Source organism: Galleria mellonella, unplaced genomic scaffold (genome assembly GCF_026898425.1).
Source record: "Galleria mellonella isolate WM207_F2 unplaced genomic scaffold, CSIRO_AGI_GalMel_v1 utg352, whole genome shotgun sequence".
Lineage (NCBI taxonomy): Eukaryota > Metazoa > Arthropoda > Insecta > Lepidoptera > Pyralidae > Galleria > Galleria mellonella.
The window spans coordinates 465,154-481,768 of NW_026442084.1; the positions used below are offsets into that span (position 1 = coordinate 465,154).

Sequence of the window (16,615 nt, forward strand, 5' to 3'; positions counted from 1 at the left end):
AGTCTTAATTCACTGTTCAGGATATTATTTATTCTACTCGATACTAGATGGCATTAGCTGTTTTAAATTAGTTTTTCAGTTAGAATTTTGCTTCATTTTCTTATTGGAATAAAAATGTGATCATTTCCAATATTTGTCTATTCTTTATGTTAACCAGAATATTTTGATTAATATAAAGTATGCCTGTATATCGTAAAGTGGTTAATGTAATTTTATAAAGAAACAAGTAAGTATGCGGGGGATTAAAGAAAAACGCACATATGAATCATTCTTTTTATTTTTTAAAATAATTATAGCTAACCGTTTCGGCAATAATAGTTACTATCTCAGTTAATGACACAATAAGCATTTACCGTTGTTAAAATTATTTCATTTATTTCACAATAAAAATTAATGGGTTAATTAGATTTGTTCAATAAAATAAATGTAAATTAAAAATTATCACTTACCATAAATCAACACTAAACTATCAATAATTACATAGCAGTTCGTATGATGACTACACATCCAGTACAAATAAAAAAATATAACTTTTATAAAAATATAATAATAATATTTAATAATAAACACATTCCTGTTTATGCTAAAAAAAATAATTAGTTGAAAACATGGCATCGTTTATTACAATTAAATATAAATTGCTAAATTAAAAATAACGTAAATAATAACTCTATACAATATAAAATAAAGTAATAAAAACAATTTGTATTTATTATCAATTGCGGCGTGAACACTCGCGTTTTACGAAACCGTCTATTTTTATTTACAGAATCAGTCATCAATTTGTCCCGTCTGATTATTGTTGCGAGGGATTTAAATCATTTCCTTTTTCTACTCCTGAACATTTAAGATAAAAAAAAAGAAAAGAAAACTAAAACATTTTCCCAAATATGTTCATCCCTCCACACAATATCGCTTGTGACGAATTGATAAACAATCCCATTTTAGAAATTCAACATATATGTTTATTTTGCCTAAACATCGATTAGGTACATAATTATAACGCCACATCACATTCCTAAAACATTATTTACATTCATTTTTGTTTACTTTTTTTTAAATACACCATGCCAAACACGAATTTTGACTTGTTCACTAGAAGTTAACTTTATTCTAATGCCACTAAAACTTATACGGAATTTTACAATTTTTTACCTTTATACGCCGAAATAGGTATATTTTCGAATTTTACATTGTCCATTATCAACGTTCAAATTTACAATTTATGTAACGTACTCATACATACCTATCGATTATGGTAATTTTTTTTTGCAATTTTTGCAAACTTTATATATATATATATATTAACAAAATCATACACATTGGGCTGATAAGTCAAAATTGACGTAAATAAGACTAGAAATACACCAATTAATTAAAGATGCTATTTGAGAAATAGAAAATATAACAAATTTTGCAAAAAAAAAGTAAGGCAAATCAATTTTCCATAGTAAATGCCTTATGTGACATTACGGAGGCTAGGCGTATAATAATAACATAGACAAAAAGTTTCAATGCGCTGCTAGCCTTTTTGGGAAACATCAAATTTTCGTTTTTTATTATCAAATTACATTACATTTTCGTTACCCTGATATTAATTACTTCAAAAGTGTAACTTAATATTACTTTTTGCAATTTTATTACAAAATTAATATTTTTTCGTATCGTGTTTAATTTTTTCCTGAACTTGTTTCTTTTTTTACTGTAAAAAATATTCTTGTGTAAAAATGGAAACGACGCATTTAATTAGGTAGTGGAAATATATATTTCCATTAGGCATACACCGATAATAATAGAATCCATTATCTATGACATTTAATAGTACGAGTAAGTACACGGATTTTTTTTTTGTATTTATTTGTTTTATTTCGTTGTTTACTACTTTTATAACACAGAACAAACATTGGAATGATCGAAAGCATGTATGGTCTGCGTTATACGACGACCCATTCATAAAAATTAGCAATATTTTTTTTTTTTTTTTTAACAGCTTACTTTGTTTTTATAAATGAGTCCTGAATTACATTACATTTAATACTAACTTACGGTAAGATACATGAAATAGCTACTATGTGAGTTATAATTGAAAACCTGGCTATCCTGTCTATACTTAATTATTACGAATATAAACATGTATATTTGTCTAAATATATCGTAAAACAAGCTGAAATACAAACAACGCAAACGACAAAGCGCCCAAAAAGAAAAACTTGAACGATCAATAAGGATGTTTAATTCAAATCAACAGCAAGTCATTTTAAAAACTTAACAATAAACATGTTATGAGTCGTGCGCAATAGATTTGTAAACGGAAACATTTTTTGTTTCGTATTTTTAAATAAATTAATTGTGTAGTAGGTAGTTACACATTTTTTGCAATTTTACAATTTCAATGCACATGCATCATAACATCTTTTTAACTTCTCAAAAAAATTAATTAAAAAATGTAATGTAATCGCCTAGTTGATTTTTGCGATGTTCTCCGTCATTATTTTTATAATGCAAATAATTGACACTGACGTTTGTTTAATGCTTGAACGACCTTTCATAACCGTACAAGCGTAACACGTATTTAAAAACGTTATACAACGAATTGATCTAACAACATAACTATCAATTAACAAAAAATATTTAACTGTAAACATGAAATCGCCAATTAAACTACAATTATTTATTTATTGCGTCAAATCCATTTTTCTACGAGAATATAGCTAACAGCGCATCTGTTAAACAGTAAATGTGATGTAGTTAACTAGTTAGGTACCACATTGTTGTAATGTTGATATATTCAACTGAATCCAGATCTATTGTTACTAAAAAACTAAGTTAAAGAATAATCCTTTAACTTAGCCCTAGAACGATGAGCAATATCGCCACTTTAATGTTTATTTAGGCTTTATCATTACTTTTAATGTACACAGCTTAACTACAGATTTTTTTTTCTTTTGTAAAATAAATGTAGAAAAATTTTTATTACTTTGTTTTGTTTTTAACATTAAAAAATGTATCCGTCGACAACTTAAAAGTAAACTCTGTCAACTTGCAGACACGATCTGTTTTAATAACTATTCCTTTTTCGATGATCACAGAAAATACAATAGGGCCCATATCTTTTTGCGACATAACCGTGAGGCTATTATTTATCTATGTATAATTATTGTTTTATTTTTGTCGTATATTCAAAAGCTTTTCATTTTTAAATTTCTGATCTCGAAAATACAACGGCAATATTTTTGTTTCTTTTTTACAAATATGTTTTTTTTTTTTACACGATAATTATTATGTCGCACAAAAATGTGAACAATATATACCACTTGAACACTTTCTTGGAAACGTAACTTTTGATCTAAAAATCTAATGTTAGGATTCACGATCCGTGCTTTTTTTTGTACAACTCGACGACACTCGAGTTCAGTTCCCTAACACGATGATTTTATTAATTATAACTTTAAAAATACCAAACGTCCATAAATTTTTTTCCTTCTACTAAGACCTAAATTTAAAACAATACCATTTATACAATATTCATAGGAACTTCTTTTGTTGTTACATTAAATTTATTTATATATTAAATTTATGAGGACATTTTTACATTAATAGCGATCCGTTCACTTTGAATTTTTCTGTTGTGTTTATTCGAAAAAACTTCTTTTTCTTCTTCTTCTTCTTCTTCTTCATCTTCTTTTAATATAATTATTTTATTTCAGTCAAAATTCCAAGAGATTACACGTTTCCTAGAAAACATAATCATTGTCGAGTATCCTTCACGTATCGGTGGAACAAACCAGTGCTCTCCAAATAATAAATGAATAACACGCCGAAATGTTTTGTGTGTTTATAAATAAAATATATAATACATTGAAAGGAAAAATTAAATAATACACTCCCATCCACAACCAAATATCACGATACAAATTATAGCGAATTTTTGGGCTATTGCATTGTGTTTTTTTTTTTCAATTTTTTATCCATTAAATCGGCACAACGCGACAGTGGACTTACGAATCGCGAACGATTCGTAACTCACTGTACGCACTCGCACCGATATTAATTCAAGAATCAAATAATTACGTACATTAAAATCAGCTTAGTATACCTTACCTATTTTACGATTACACGTACAATATTACAATTCATGTGTACTATAATGATTATTGAATCGATACAGTACACATAAATTGTCACTTATTTATAATACATGATGATAATATTAAAAGAATTATTATTCGGCAACACTTGACATTCTCTTATAATTAAATTGTAAAATGATCCCGTTTTGCAAAAAAAAAAAAAAAATTAAGGATCATTTTGCAATTTACAGTAATCTATATAAAACTATTGCAATGGCAACTGCCGGCATTTTAGATGCCTAATGATTTTGTTGTTAGATTTATTTATATGAAGCGGAATGCTTCATTTGTTGATCATATAAAATGATTCACTGGGCTATTGTGGTTCATTTAAAAGCTTGTTTGTGTGAAATGAAAAAAAAAAGTAAATCGAAATATATTCGGGCTTTGTGTCGATGTCCGTGTTCTTGAAAAGAATGCCTTGTGTTTTTTTTTTTTTTAGTCTATTCAATGTGATTGTTGTCGAAGACTCTTTTTTGTTTATGTTCAGTTGTAACTTCGACTTTCGTTCATATAGTTGTCCTGTTTCGGTCGTTTACTATTTGTGCAGTGAAAAATCGCTATTTATTTATCCATGTATACAATGTTTATTATCGATTATTTATTTACAGAAAAGAAAAAACAAAGGTAAGTAACGGCAGTCTTCTGAAATAAAAATTATATTCCAATTTTTTTTTTAATTATATATGTACACCTATACAAATGATTTGTAAATAATTATATTCTCGTTAAAAATTATAGCGTCATAATAAAAATAAAATGTTTATTTTCGTATGAACAAAAGCATCAACATTACGTAATTTCTACGTATGTACATTATTATTAGCTAATATGGCATTTATAATAAAAATAAAACTTTACGCCGAATGAAGATTAATAGAGAATTTATTGAAATAAAAACAAAAAATAATAATAATAATATTTAAAAATAAATTTTAATTTTTTCTTTTTCTCTAAATAGAATATGTTTGTGCGTTCAAAACGTGACTAGCATAAGACGTGTTATTGCGTGAAAAGTTAAAGTAAAAACAAATATAATTAATTATATTGCAATAGAATATATCCTATAGAAACTTAATATGCAAACTAAATATTGCAAAGTCTCGCTAAATGCGACAAATAGTGCTTAAACCAGTTTGGCACATCCAAAAGTTTGTACTAAACTAAGAGATACAATGCTCTGCATATAAAGCTAATAAAAAATAAATATTTCACTTTAATAATAATAATAATAATATAACACTCATTAATAACCAAACAAATAATTAATGAAGATTGCACTGTATATTATTTGTCGTATGTGTCTACATCTAATTACTTGTTCGGGCGAGTTTTTGTTCCATTATTTCATATTCATTCAACTATTTTAATTTCTCATTCATAGTATATATTTACAAGAGATTTTGTCTCGGCTAATCCATTCTTATTTACAACAGTTAGGTCTATCTACGAATGTAGTTTTATTAATTTATCTTTAACGTATTTGTGGCTAATAAAAAAAACGTATATCGAGTCCCGAGTTCAAAGTAAATAATTACCAATCAGAGGCGATTTCCCGTTCACGCTCCGTTGTAACGAAAAGTGAATTTTGTCCCAAAAAATATGAAATACTACGTTTCTATTAAACTAGATTGTTTTTTTTTTTTTACGGTTGTTTTTTCTACCGAAATCGCGTCGGATTAGTAATAGCTGAATTTTCATGGCTGAGGGTTTTGTTGGAGATGGACAGCTTGTTGCGCCGCTTGTTGCGCTGCTTGTTGTGCTGCTTGTTGCATGTGTTGCTGTTGAGCCGCTTGCGCTGCGGCTTGTTGAGCTGCTTGTGCCGCTTGTGCCGCCTGAGCAGCCTGCTGGGCCACTTGCTGAGCCGCCTGCTGAGCGGCCTGTTGAGCAGCCGCCGCCTGCTGTGCCGCAACAGCCTGCTGCGCGGCCTGTTGTGCCGCTTGTTGTGCAGGCGATGGCAGATTGAAACCCAACATTCTCGGATCGTGCAATCTCAACGCTTGCTCCAATCTCTGTTCCTGCGCAATTCTAAATGCTTCAACTAATTCTGGACTTAACTGCCCACTCGCATCGTTAGGCGGTTGTGGGGGGAAGCCTCCGTTGTGCCTTAACGGACTAGGCGCTTCGTTGCCGTGTGCCGCTGCGGCTGCTTGTGAAACCGCTAATCGTAATGCTTCTGCCTGACTTCGCAGCAACGCTTCTGCTTGCTGGATCCGCAACGCCGCTTCGGTCGGTGCTGGAGGTGTCTCCGCTGGAGGCTGTGCTGGCGGTGGTTCTCTTGCTAGCTGCTGTCGCATCGCTGATACTAGATTAGCAGCAGCGACTTGTACAGCGTTAGCGCCTTCTCCTGGTTGTGCCATCATGTTCGCTGCCGCTGCTGCAATCGCGGCGACTCTCTCGTCACCGTATGCTTGATGTCCGTTGTTTGCTGATCGCAATAGATCTGTCAGCTTGTTGACGGCAGCACCAGCTTCTGAGCCCGCTGAGGAGGATAGCCGGCCGTTTGAGGAGGAGTCGGAGTGTGCTGGGGAAGGCGGAGCTAAGTTGAGAAGGCCAGAGCCTCCGGCGGAGGCTGATACGGCAGCAAGGAGATCTCTTTCCCTCCTCTCTGCTGCCGCTCGGGAGAGGACGTACTGAGCAGCGAACTGATGTTTTGGTTCCATTCTCATATGCTCCATGTGGGAAAGAAGACCTGAAAATTTACGTTTTATATTTAAACTTCAAAAAGAAATCGAACAGTTTATTTAGAATACTATATGTAGTTGTTAAATGTATGATTTTTTTTAATAAAATTAGTAAAATTAGTGTTAACATTTTTGATGTACATTTTTTTCAATATATTCAAGCTCTAAACTCTAAATTATATGGAAATATGTAAAAAATTAAGATAGTAGGTTATTGCGAACTACCTGTCAGGGATATCAGAAAATTACAAAAAATTACGTATGTATATTATAATCATTACGTCATTTTACTATATAATGTACTCTATTCATAGTAACATGACAAATCTTTTTTTTATAGGTATTTATATAAGTAGTTAGTAGGTATATGGATATTGGGTATTTTTTTTATTTTTCTTTCGAACTTTGGTTATTATTTGTGGTCAGCTCTCGCTACTTTTAGTTTTGCTTTAGCCTAGTTATTTATTTCTGATTTGCCTATTCTAGCAACGGACAAAATGATTATGATGATAAAATTTGTCAAAATATTGTACTTACCACTTTCATGGGTGAACACAGCTTGACACACCGAGCACGGCCACATTCTGAGACTGCTGGTGAGCTGCGTCTCCGGGTGACATGCGAGGTGCTTCCTTAGGGAACCTTCATTCACATAATGCTTCCCACATACAGGACAAGGGTGGTTCGCCGTCCGCCGCTTCGCTATATAAGGATCAGTTGGTTTAGCTTGTGCTGGGTACGGTGAAGTGGCGGGTGGACCTGCGCCATCATCACCAGGATCAGGATAGGTTAGTGGGTTAGAGGGGGGAAAGAAAAAAAGACCAGGTTAGTTCATTTGTTAGTGTCATCACGTGGAAACGACTTTTGCTCATCTTCTCTGCTGTCTTTGGGCATGATATGTGAAGTGTCACATTCAACAAAAGTCGTTTCGTTCTTTATACAAAGTAATTTTAACGAAAATAATATAACGCAAAATATTAAATATGAAATAATAAAAACATTCGAACTTAAAGTGGATAGACCAAAACATAAATCAATTAGCGGAACAGAAATGGCAACAAAACGAAGTTGACGTTAGAAAACCGAGGAAAATGTAGCTATTAGATACATAAACAAAACATGTTATGATAATACAGTTGGAACTCCATCCTAAGAATCTGTTGTGGTCGGGACAAGCAAGAAATGTTTTCAAAACACTTTACCCTAGCAATAACGCCGAAACAATAACAGATATACCTTAGATGGAGTTGCAGCCAGTTTATTTATTATATTACTAATATTTTATGGAAACGATACGTTTTTGTTTTACCGTTGGATCTAAAGAAACCAACACCCCTCATGGCTTTGTGCCAGCTGGAAGCTTTTGCTACGGAAAATGTTTGATTGCAAAATGTTTTGCAGTTACTATAACTATTATTTAACTGAGACCGGCAATTTTAAAGTACAAACTTCCAGTGACAAACCTTATAAACTAACAAATCTCGTCTGCTGGGGCGTTCAAATTACTGTTTTAAATATTAACAATAAAATATTATTAGAAAAAGGAACGGCCTCTGCAAAAGAGATACTACACTAGCACTTAACTTACATTTAGAGAAAAAAGAAAGTCACCCAGAGACAACGTTCTTTTTTGGAACGCTGTTTAAATTCAATTTAAAAACCGAACGGCCGCATTCGGGAAACTTACTCGCAACACCGGATGCGTTAGGATCTTTATGTGTATTCTTCATATGCTCTACGAGCGCTTCGCCACCGAATACAACTTTGTGGCATATTGGGCATGTGGTTGCGGTTGCACCACCAATCATGAGTGCCGCATGTTGCTGCAAAACACCAAGGTGCAGCTGAAGCTCCTGTTCCACCGTGGCGAGGTGGCGATGCGGGCATAGCATTCAAAGATTAGGATCAATACAATAAAATATTATACACAAATAAAAAACAACATGTCGAGAAGGAATTTAGAAATTATAAAAACAGCCAAAATGTTAATTTAGATTAAAATGTTTTTTAAATAAAATTTCAATAATAAATGCCAAATGGAATTTCGATAATCAGAAGGATAATTAGCCAAATTACAATTTTGGTGATACTCGTAAAAATAAATTATAAAACAGAAGAGAATGCATTGATATTAGTCAAATGGTAACACGTCATCGAATAGTGCATTTACATTTACAGAATTATATTTTACATAAATTTACTAAGAGAATATCTATAACAAATTTTATATTTCTTTTTTATAATGATAAATATGAAAATATAGAATAAGTACATTTAAAAATTGTTAATTATTTAAAAATGAAATTAAAATTTCAATTTGATTATATGATCATGAATAAAAAAAACATAGACAAATTACGTTAGATACTGACCTTCGCCGTATGTGTTCTAAGACTGCTTTCGGTGGCAAACCCTTTTCCACATATATTGCAATGGAAAGGTCTGTTTTTGGCGCGTTCCACTTGAGCGTCATGATTTCTGAGGTGTTGCTGCAGGTTGGACAGTTGGATAAAGGCACGCCCGCAATCAGGAAGGTGGCATTTGTAGGGACGTTCGCCTGAAAAAGAAGAGAAAAAAAGTTATGTTTTTGTTACATATATTTGTTGTTTATTAAATTTGGTTTCATAGATTTTAATTGTATTACTATTGTATATTTTTTACAACTTGTTGTTGAGGTGTTATTAATAGGTACCTTATTATTAATTGGATATATTTTAAATTACTTCAAAAACTAAATATACATTTAAATACAAATAAAATTAAATTTGGAGTAAAATTATGTAAATAATGAAATTATATATTTATTAATAATTACTTAATATAAAATGACAAGTTAATTTCTTGATTTCAACATAGATATTTGAATTCGAGGAGGTCATTTCACTTAAACAAATAATTTTTTTATCATGTAATATATTATAGACAATGTTAATTTTATTAGTAAAATGTCAATGTGTCATTTTTCTTAAACAATTTTTTCTTAAATAGTAGTTTTATTCTCTATTAAAAACATAAATAATTTTATTATGTAATTAGAATACATATTGCACAAAAAATATTATGTTAATATAAGGACCACCCAAACAGTATTCGAATGAAGCATAACTGCAATTATAAGTATTTATGGAGACAAGCTTAAAAAGGCCGCAATTTATATACGGAAGGAATTCTTAATGCAATAGATACTAGCCGGACATCTGAAGAAAACTAGTTGTGCAATTCTTAAGGCAACATTCCTGCGCTATCTTTTCGGAATTGTTAAGTATTTATTTATAGAGCCATTCATTCAGTAATCAGGCCAAATGATTATTTTTAATCGTTCTATATTCAAAATTATTTGTATCATCAATGTAGCTACAAATTCCTTCTTCCTTATTTAGAAATTCGTATCGTCCGAGTCGATTAGTTCATAATTCGAACACGTAAATACAACGGCAACCCAAAAGGTTACACAATCGAACGGTAAGAACCAGTTTTGGTGCAAACTGAATAAAACAAACGCGTTCGCGCCAAAAACCGCGACCTAGCCCAACGCGCGAAAGAAACCGATGACCGGCGTTCCATTTTTAAAATAAGACCATAATAAAACGAACGCATACTTTTAGCCTGTACTACTGCAAGCAAATGCACAGGTCATTGACTGAGCGCACTCACACACACAAGGGCTCACACAGCAAACATTTTATAATGTGCACAGTAATACTGGGTATCTTTTCTACATAGTCCTTCGATGTATGAGTGTTCGTGATTTTGCATGTCTGAGAAGAATGCGTGTGTATAATACTGGTGCGTTTGCAAGGAAAGATATGGCAGAATTATTTCCTAGATGCTACAAGATAGATATATGGTCTTGTGTTTAGTTTGACATAGCCCAATGTATATAAGTGAAGCTCGCTAGTGCTTTGTATAGCCGTTGGAGCAGTAACGGTCCGATTGGTTTATTTATTGGCACTAAATTTTATATCTGAGTTTATTAGGTTGCTCGCTAGATAAAAGTGTGGGTAAAATATTACGCTACTTAAGACCTTTATGACGGGCCAAGAGTAAGTGATTGTTGTAGCCTGTTTCTTTGTATAAATACGAATAGGTTATTTTATATATTAAATTTATATTTGACGATTAAATGGAAATTATTTATGGAGAATATTTATTAGTGATATATGTAGGTAATAACATTCATTCGAATTTATATTTCTAAATTAGCAACTTAGAATGGCAAACAAGCTGACGGCCCACCTGATGGAAAGTGGTAACCGTCGCTTATAGACATGAGCAGTACCATGGACATAACAGAGTATACTCTTTCGCCCATGATACCCCCCATACGTTGCCATTCCTGAGGACTCAGGTGTTATTCCTCTGTAGCCTGTAAATTCTAAATTAGGTATTTTAAAAAATTAATAGTTTAGTTTCTTAGCGGTTTTTCTCAACGGATATCGATACGAAAGAATTCCGTAATGAAATAAAAAAAATATTTATAATTCTGCTATTAATAATATTAAATAAGTATTATAAATATGAAAATCATATTAGGCACTTTTGTAATATATAAAAAAAAATATTACATTTGTAGTGTGTTTGGAAAAAATTCCATGCAACCGGGTTCCCATTGAACCCGCATCTTATGCACATTTGGGGTCAATTATGCTTTTAAACTTTCTTTTACGCTTTTTTTCAGTTCAATTACTGATTCATTATACAACAGACAATTTGTACTTATATAAATTGTGATCAATTTTTAATTATTGTTTAAATTAATTTATTGATAAAATTTAAATTAACAAAATTGATATAGGACTATCAGTGAAGTAACGTCTATAGCTTGCTTACCTAATTGACATATTATTTTTTTTCAGAAATGTAGAACACATACACACGGACGCACAAAACGAATTTGGAAAATTAATAGAAGCTTTTAAATTCAACAAAATTAATATTAGATGGCTCTTGAAAGAAAAACCTGTGTAACGTATTTATGATTACGTTCTATTTTGAAATCGGTTAAAAGCGTATGTAACAGATATATTAATTCCTATGTCCACGCGAACATTTCCGGATATGCCTATACACTATTGTAGGTTGAGGCTTGACGCCATTTTTCAATCTATACAACCTACGCGCCCGACCGACCAGCGTAATCTGAACCCCGTCTACTCACACTGACACTTAGTGGTCCCACTTTCCAATACGGAGGAGATACGCGAGAGGGACCAATGGAAACTGGTTGTTTTGTCTATGGGTATTTTTGTTATTTCTCTATGAATAAATGTAGGGAAGGGAAAGGCGTTCGCCTTAGCACAGTTTACATGATGCACGATGGTCTCTGGTATTTGCGAATATTGATTTCGGATGCGTTTAGTGAAATATAATTTTAATATATTATTCAAATTGAAATTGCATAAGTATTTTTATATTTATTTTATTTTAGATATTTTAAAATGTATTAATAATGAGTAGTTTATAGTTATTATTTAGTATTGTAATTGGTTAGTTGCTACATACAAACAAATGTAACGACTACTATATGTTTTAATTAGTCTGTTTTGGAATCTTGCAATGAGGAGTTGGGCGTTGATATTCGCGACACAGTTTTATACTTCTGCGGATGTCATCGTTTTTCAATAATATTGTAACCAATGTTTTTGTTCCAAATAAATTATTATTATTATAATTTAGTGCTTTTATTTGTAAGTTATTTTGGACTTTATAATTATTATTTATAACGTCTAACTATAATTCAAAAGTTACCTCTATCATAAATCAGATAAATTTAATACGTTAATTGTCTAGTACTTAAGGAGAGTTTCCGTTATTTCCTAAAAAAAAAAACAAATGACAACAACAATAAAGTATTTGTAAAGAATACAAAAAAAAAAAATCGACAGACTCACAAATAGAGGAGGTATCTAAATTAATTTTTGTATAAATATCTATACGTATATAATACGTGATATTATCACGAATTCTGAACACATTTTTAATATCGTTTGTGTATTCTTACCAGAGCGAGACTTTGTACAAAAATCGTTTGCTTGGGCACCTCTGTCCCATTCGTGTTTCCACTGTGAAGCAGTTGTGTTTGCATGGCTGTGTTTCGGTTTGAAGGATATGGCAGTGAATTTACAGGGTACAGAGGAATAATACCCGAGTCCTCAGGAAAGGCAACGCATGAGGGTATCATGGGCAAAACAGTATACTCTATTATGTCCACGGTACTGCTCATGTTTACAGGCGACGGTTACCACTTTCCATTAAGTGGGCCGTCATTTTGTTTGCCATTCTAAGTTGCATAAAAAAAATGTAAAAAAAAAATATTTATTTATTTATTTAAATTTAAATGCACATCGTAATTGTATGTACATTTGGTGGACTTAACACCGGATGCTGTTCTCTATCAGTCAACCATTGGACATACAGAAATATAGTGTAATATAGAAATACGGAAAAAATAATTCTTTACATGTTACTAGCTGTATCCCGCGTCTACGCCTGTTTGTAAATATATAACTAATACTATGTACTAAGATATAACCTACCCGTGAACCATATAAATTACTTCTACAATATGAATAGATACACACCAATACTTAAATAATGAATAATAATAATAATAATAAAATACGTAGCTATTGTGAAATAATTTTAATGATTGGATAATATTGTAACAAACTCTTAAACTATTTCTAAAGTGAAAGAAAAAAGGTTGTCCTTCTCTCTCCTACTTGCTGCGCCCAACAGGGTCCATAATTGAAGTTGAAATGTCTACTAATCACATTATGGAATGCAATAAGAAATAAATAAATATTTTTTTTTATACAACTTAGAATGGCAAACAAGCTGACGGTCCACCTGATGGAAAGTGGTAACCGTCGCCTATAAACACGAGCAGTACCATGGACATAACAGAGTATACTGTTTCGCCCGTGATACCCTCCATGCGTTGCCATTCCTGAGGACTCAGGTGTTATACCTCCGTACCCAGTAATTTCGGTAAACTCCGTTCAGTAATTATTGACTGAGAGTGTAACAAACATCTTTTCAACGATCGTTATAATTTTTTTAATTTTATTATATCAGGATTAGAATTGTCACAATATATTGGTTATAAAAACGTTTCAGAATCCAAAAGGCGTGTTATTCTAAATGTTCTTAGGTGGTGAAAATCAGGTCTAGCGTGTTCAATGCGCTAGGCAGTCTGGCCGCGGCCTACGCATTGATTTACATACAAAAGTACTTCCCTGCAACTAATACAAGCACCTTTTGACTAACGCGTAGGCATAAAGCATTTCTTGTAACCATTTTAGATGTAGAAATATTATTAAAATATTAATATTCTATTGAGATAATTGTTTATGGTTTAAAAAGTTTAAACTTATACCATCTACATAGCCGAGGTCAGTGGTTCACTAGATTGCAATTCGTTCTAGAATCGAAGTAATTTTGATTTCGTTAAATTAAGATAAAAAAAAATAATATGGGAAAGAAAAAAATATTAAATAAGAATAAACTCTATCTATTGCAAAAAGAATCGTCGGATTCGAATAAGACTTGGCGTAGGTATCACTTATTTATCTCAATAAATATAATAAATTATACCTTGTGAATTATTTTTATATACCTACCTACTGTTAATCGTGCAGAAATAAAAAAAAATATTACTGCATTTTTATTATTATGTAGAATAAAAACAAATCCAAATAATGAGGGATTTAAAAATATTAAATGCATTACCATTGCCACAGGCCATAAAATGGTTATTAATTCTAAAATTAAAAATAAATCGCGGAAAGCGGAACGTACAGTCGATTTTAAAACACGACAGGCCGACGGGCGCGAGCGTGTAACGAATTTATTTTTGAATTTGGAACGCCGAGTTTGAACGCGCCATTTTGACTTGTGTCCGTATAATTCTCACATGCTTTCGCCCGTTATTAATTTCATAGTTTTAATATATAATATTTAATATACTTGTCCTGGGATTTCCATAATTTATTAATTATTTATTAATGCATTACGAGGTTATAAAGATATTAGGTAATACATTAATTAATTGTACTTTACCTGAACTCTGTTAGGATGTTGCATATATACGTATTAATCATACATTTATATAGTTAGTTGTACATTTATTTGGTTAAGTTACAATTAAAGTGGTATTTGTTTGTATACCTCATTAATTGTTGTAATTAATCATTATCATCAACATCATCATCATTACCAGAGGGAGACTTTGTACAAAAGTCGATTGCCTGGGTACCTCTGTCCCATTCGTTTGTTTCAACCGTAAAGCAGTTGTGTTTGCATGGCTATTTCAGTTTGAAGGGTGGGATATAGCGTGAATTTACTGGGTACAGAGGAATAACACCTGAGTCCTCAGGAATAGCAACGCGTGGGGGGTATCATGGGCGAAATAGTATACTCTGTTATGTCCATGGTACTGCTCATGTCTATCGGTGACGGTTACCACTTTCCGTCAGGTGGGTCGTCAGCTTGTCTGCCATTGTAAGTTGTATTAAAAAGAACACTATTCTTCCTGCGGCTTCACCCGTGTGAATATAAAGTATCCTATGCGTTTACTTAGCACATAACCTATCCGTGTTCCAAATTTCATTCAAATCTGAAAAGAGAGAATGAAAGAGTAAAAAAACATCTCTCCTTCCGTCGTTACAAACTTTATTATATAAATAGGATGTTAGTGAGAATTTAAATTAAATACAAGTACAGGCGCGTTGGTCAGCCGTCATTAACTGTCATTAATTATATTGTTAAAACTACTTATTTATAATGACCCTAATAATTTTGATGTTTATTGAATAATTCTATATGTAAATTTTTTAATACAACGTAGAATGGTAAACAAGCTGACGGCCCAACTGATGGAAAGTGGTAACCGTCGCCTATAGACATGAGCAGTACCACGGACATAACAGAGTATACTGTTTTGTCCATGATACCCCCCATGCGTTGCCATTACTGAGGACTCAGGTGTTATTCCTCTGTACTCTGTAAATTCACGCCATATCCCACCCTTCAAACCGAAACACAGCCATGCAAACACAACTGCTTCAGGGTTGAAATACGAATGGGACAGAGGTACCCAAGCAATCGAGTTTTGTACAAAGTCTCCCTCTGGTGAATATTACTACTAGTAACAAGCTATATCCTGTAGCTTCGTCCACACGAATTAATTCATGAAGTATCAAGTATGTTAGAATATAATCTACTCGTGCACCAAATTACATTAAAACCAGTAAAAACTAGCAAAAACCAGTAAAAACCAGTTTTTTTCTTTAATTAAAACCAGTTTTTTTTTTTATTTAACATTACTATTTTAGATATTACATTTAGTATTTTCATGAAATATCCATCCACGCGGCCTTCCCTCCATCCCTACAAACTTTCGCATTTTAATTTTAATAATGTAAGTTTTTAACTATTACTTCTTAACTCTTAACCGCTCAACCAATCGTCATAAAATTTGATATACACTTAGTGTTTGGCAAGTAGAAGAACGTTTTAATGCGTTTAATCTGTATATTTTAACGGACGAAGTTGTGGGCAAAAACTAGTCGTCCAATCTGTAGATACCCCGGCGACCGGCGAGTTATATAAGGCAAATATATAAAATTAATAGTGCATTTATCAGAGCCATCGGAAATTTAAATTATTGGGCACGAATTTGCGTGCACACATGGTTGGTGCAAACCCCCAGCGGCCCCCTCGCCCGGCGGGGGCGAATGGGAGGGGTCGGGGCCACGCACTCCCCAAACTATTCCCACCCTCGCCCCCAACTATTTCGGG

General features: G+C 32.4%; 1 protein-coding gene across 23 annotated transcripts in view; it reads right to left on the minus strand.

The window, feature by feature from the left end:
* Nucleotides 1-4,551: 4,551 nt before the first annotated feature.
* LOC113511379 (zinc finger protein 628) overlaps nt 4,552-16,615 on the minus strand; it is a 154,366-nt gene continuing 142,302 nt past the window's right edge. For 20 of the 23 annotated variants that reach the window (XM_052897025.1, XM_052897030.1, XM_052897035.1 and 17 more), the window contains 4 exons: nt 9,187-9,371; nt 8,502-8,667; nt 7,352-7,573; nt 4,552-6,822 (listed from right to left, as the gene is read on the minus strand). In XM_052897025.1, the coding sequence (XP_052752985.1) occupies nt 5,828-6,822; nt 7,352-7,573; nt 8,502-8,667; nt 9,187-9,371 (1,568 nt within the window). In that variant the 3' untranslated portion in view covers nt 4,552-5,827. The remainder of the gene's footprint in view (nt 6,823-7,351; nt 7,574-8,501; nt 8,668-9,186; nt 9,372-16,615) is intronic. The other 3 variants (XM_052897028.1, XM_052897032.1, XM_052897034.1) reach the window with 2 other exon arrangements.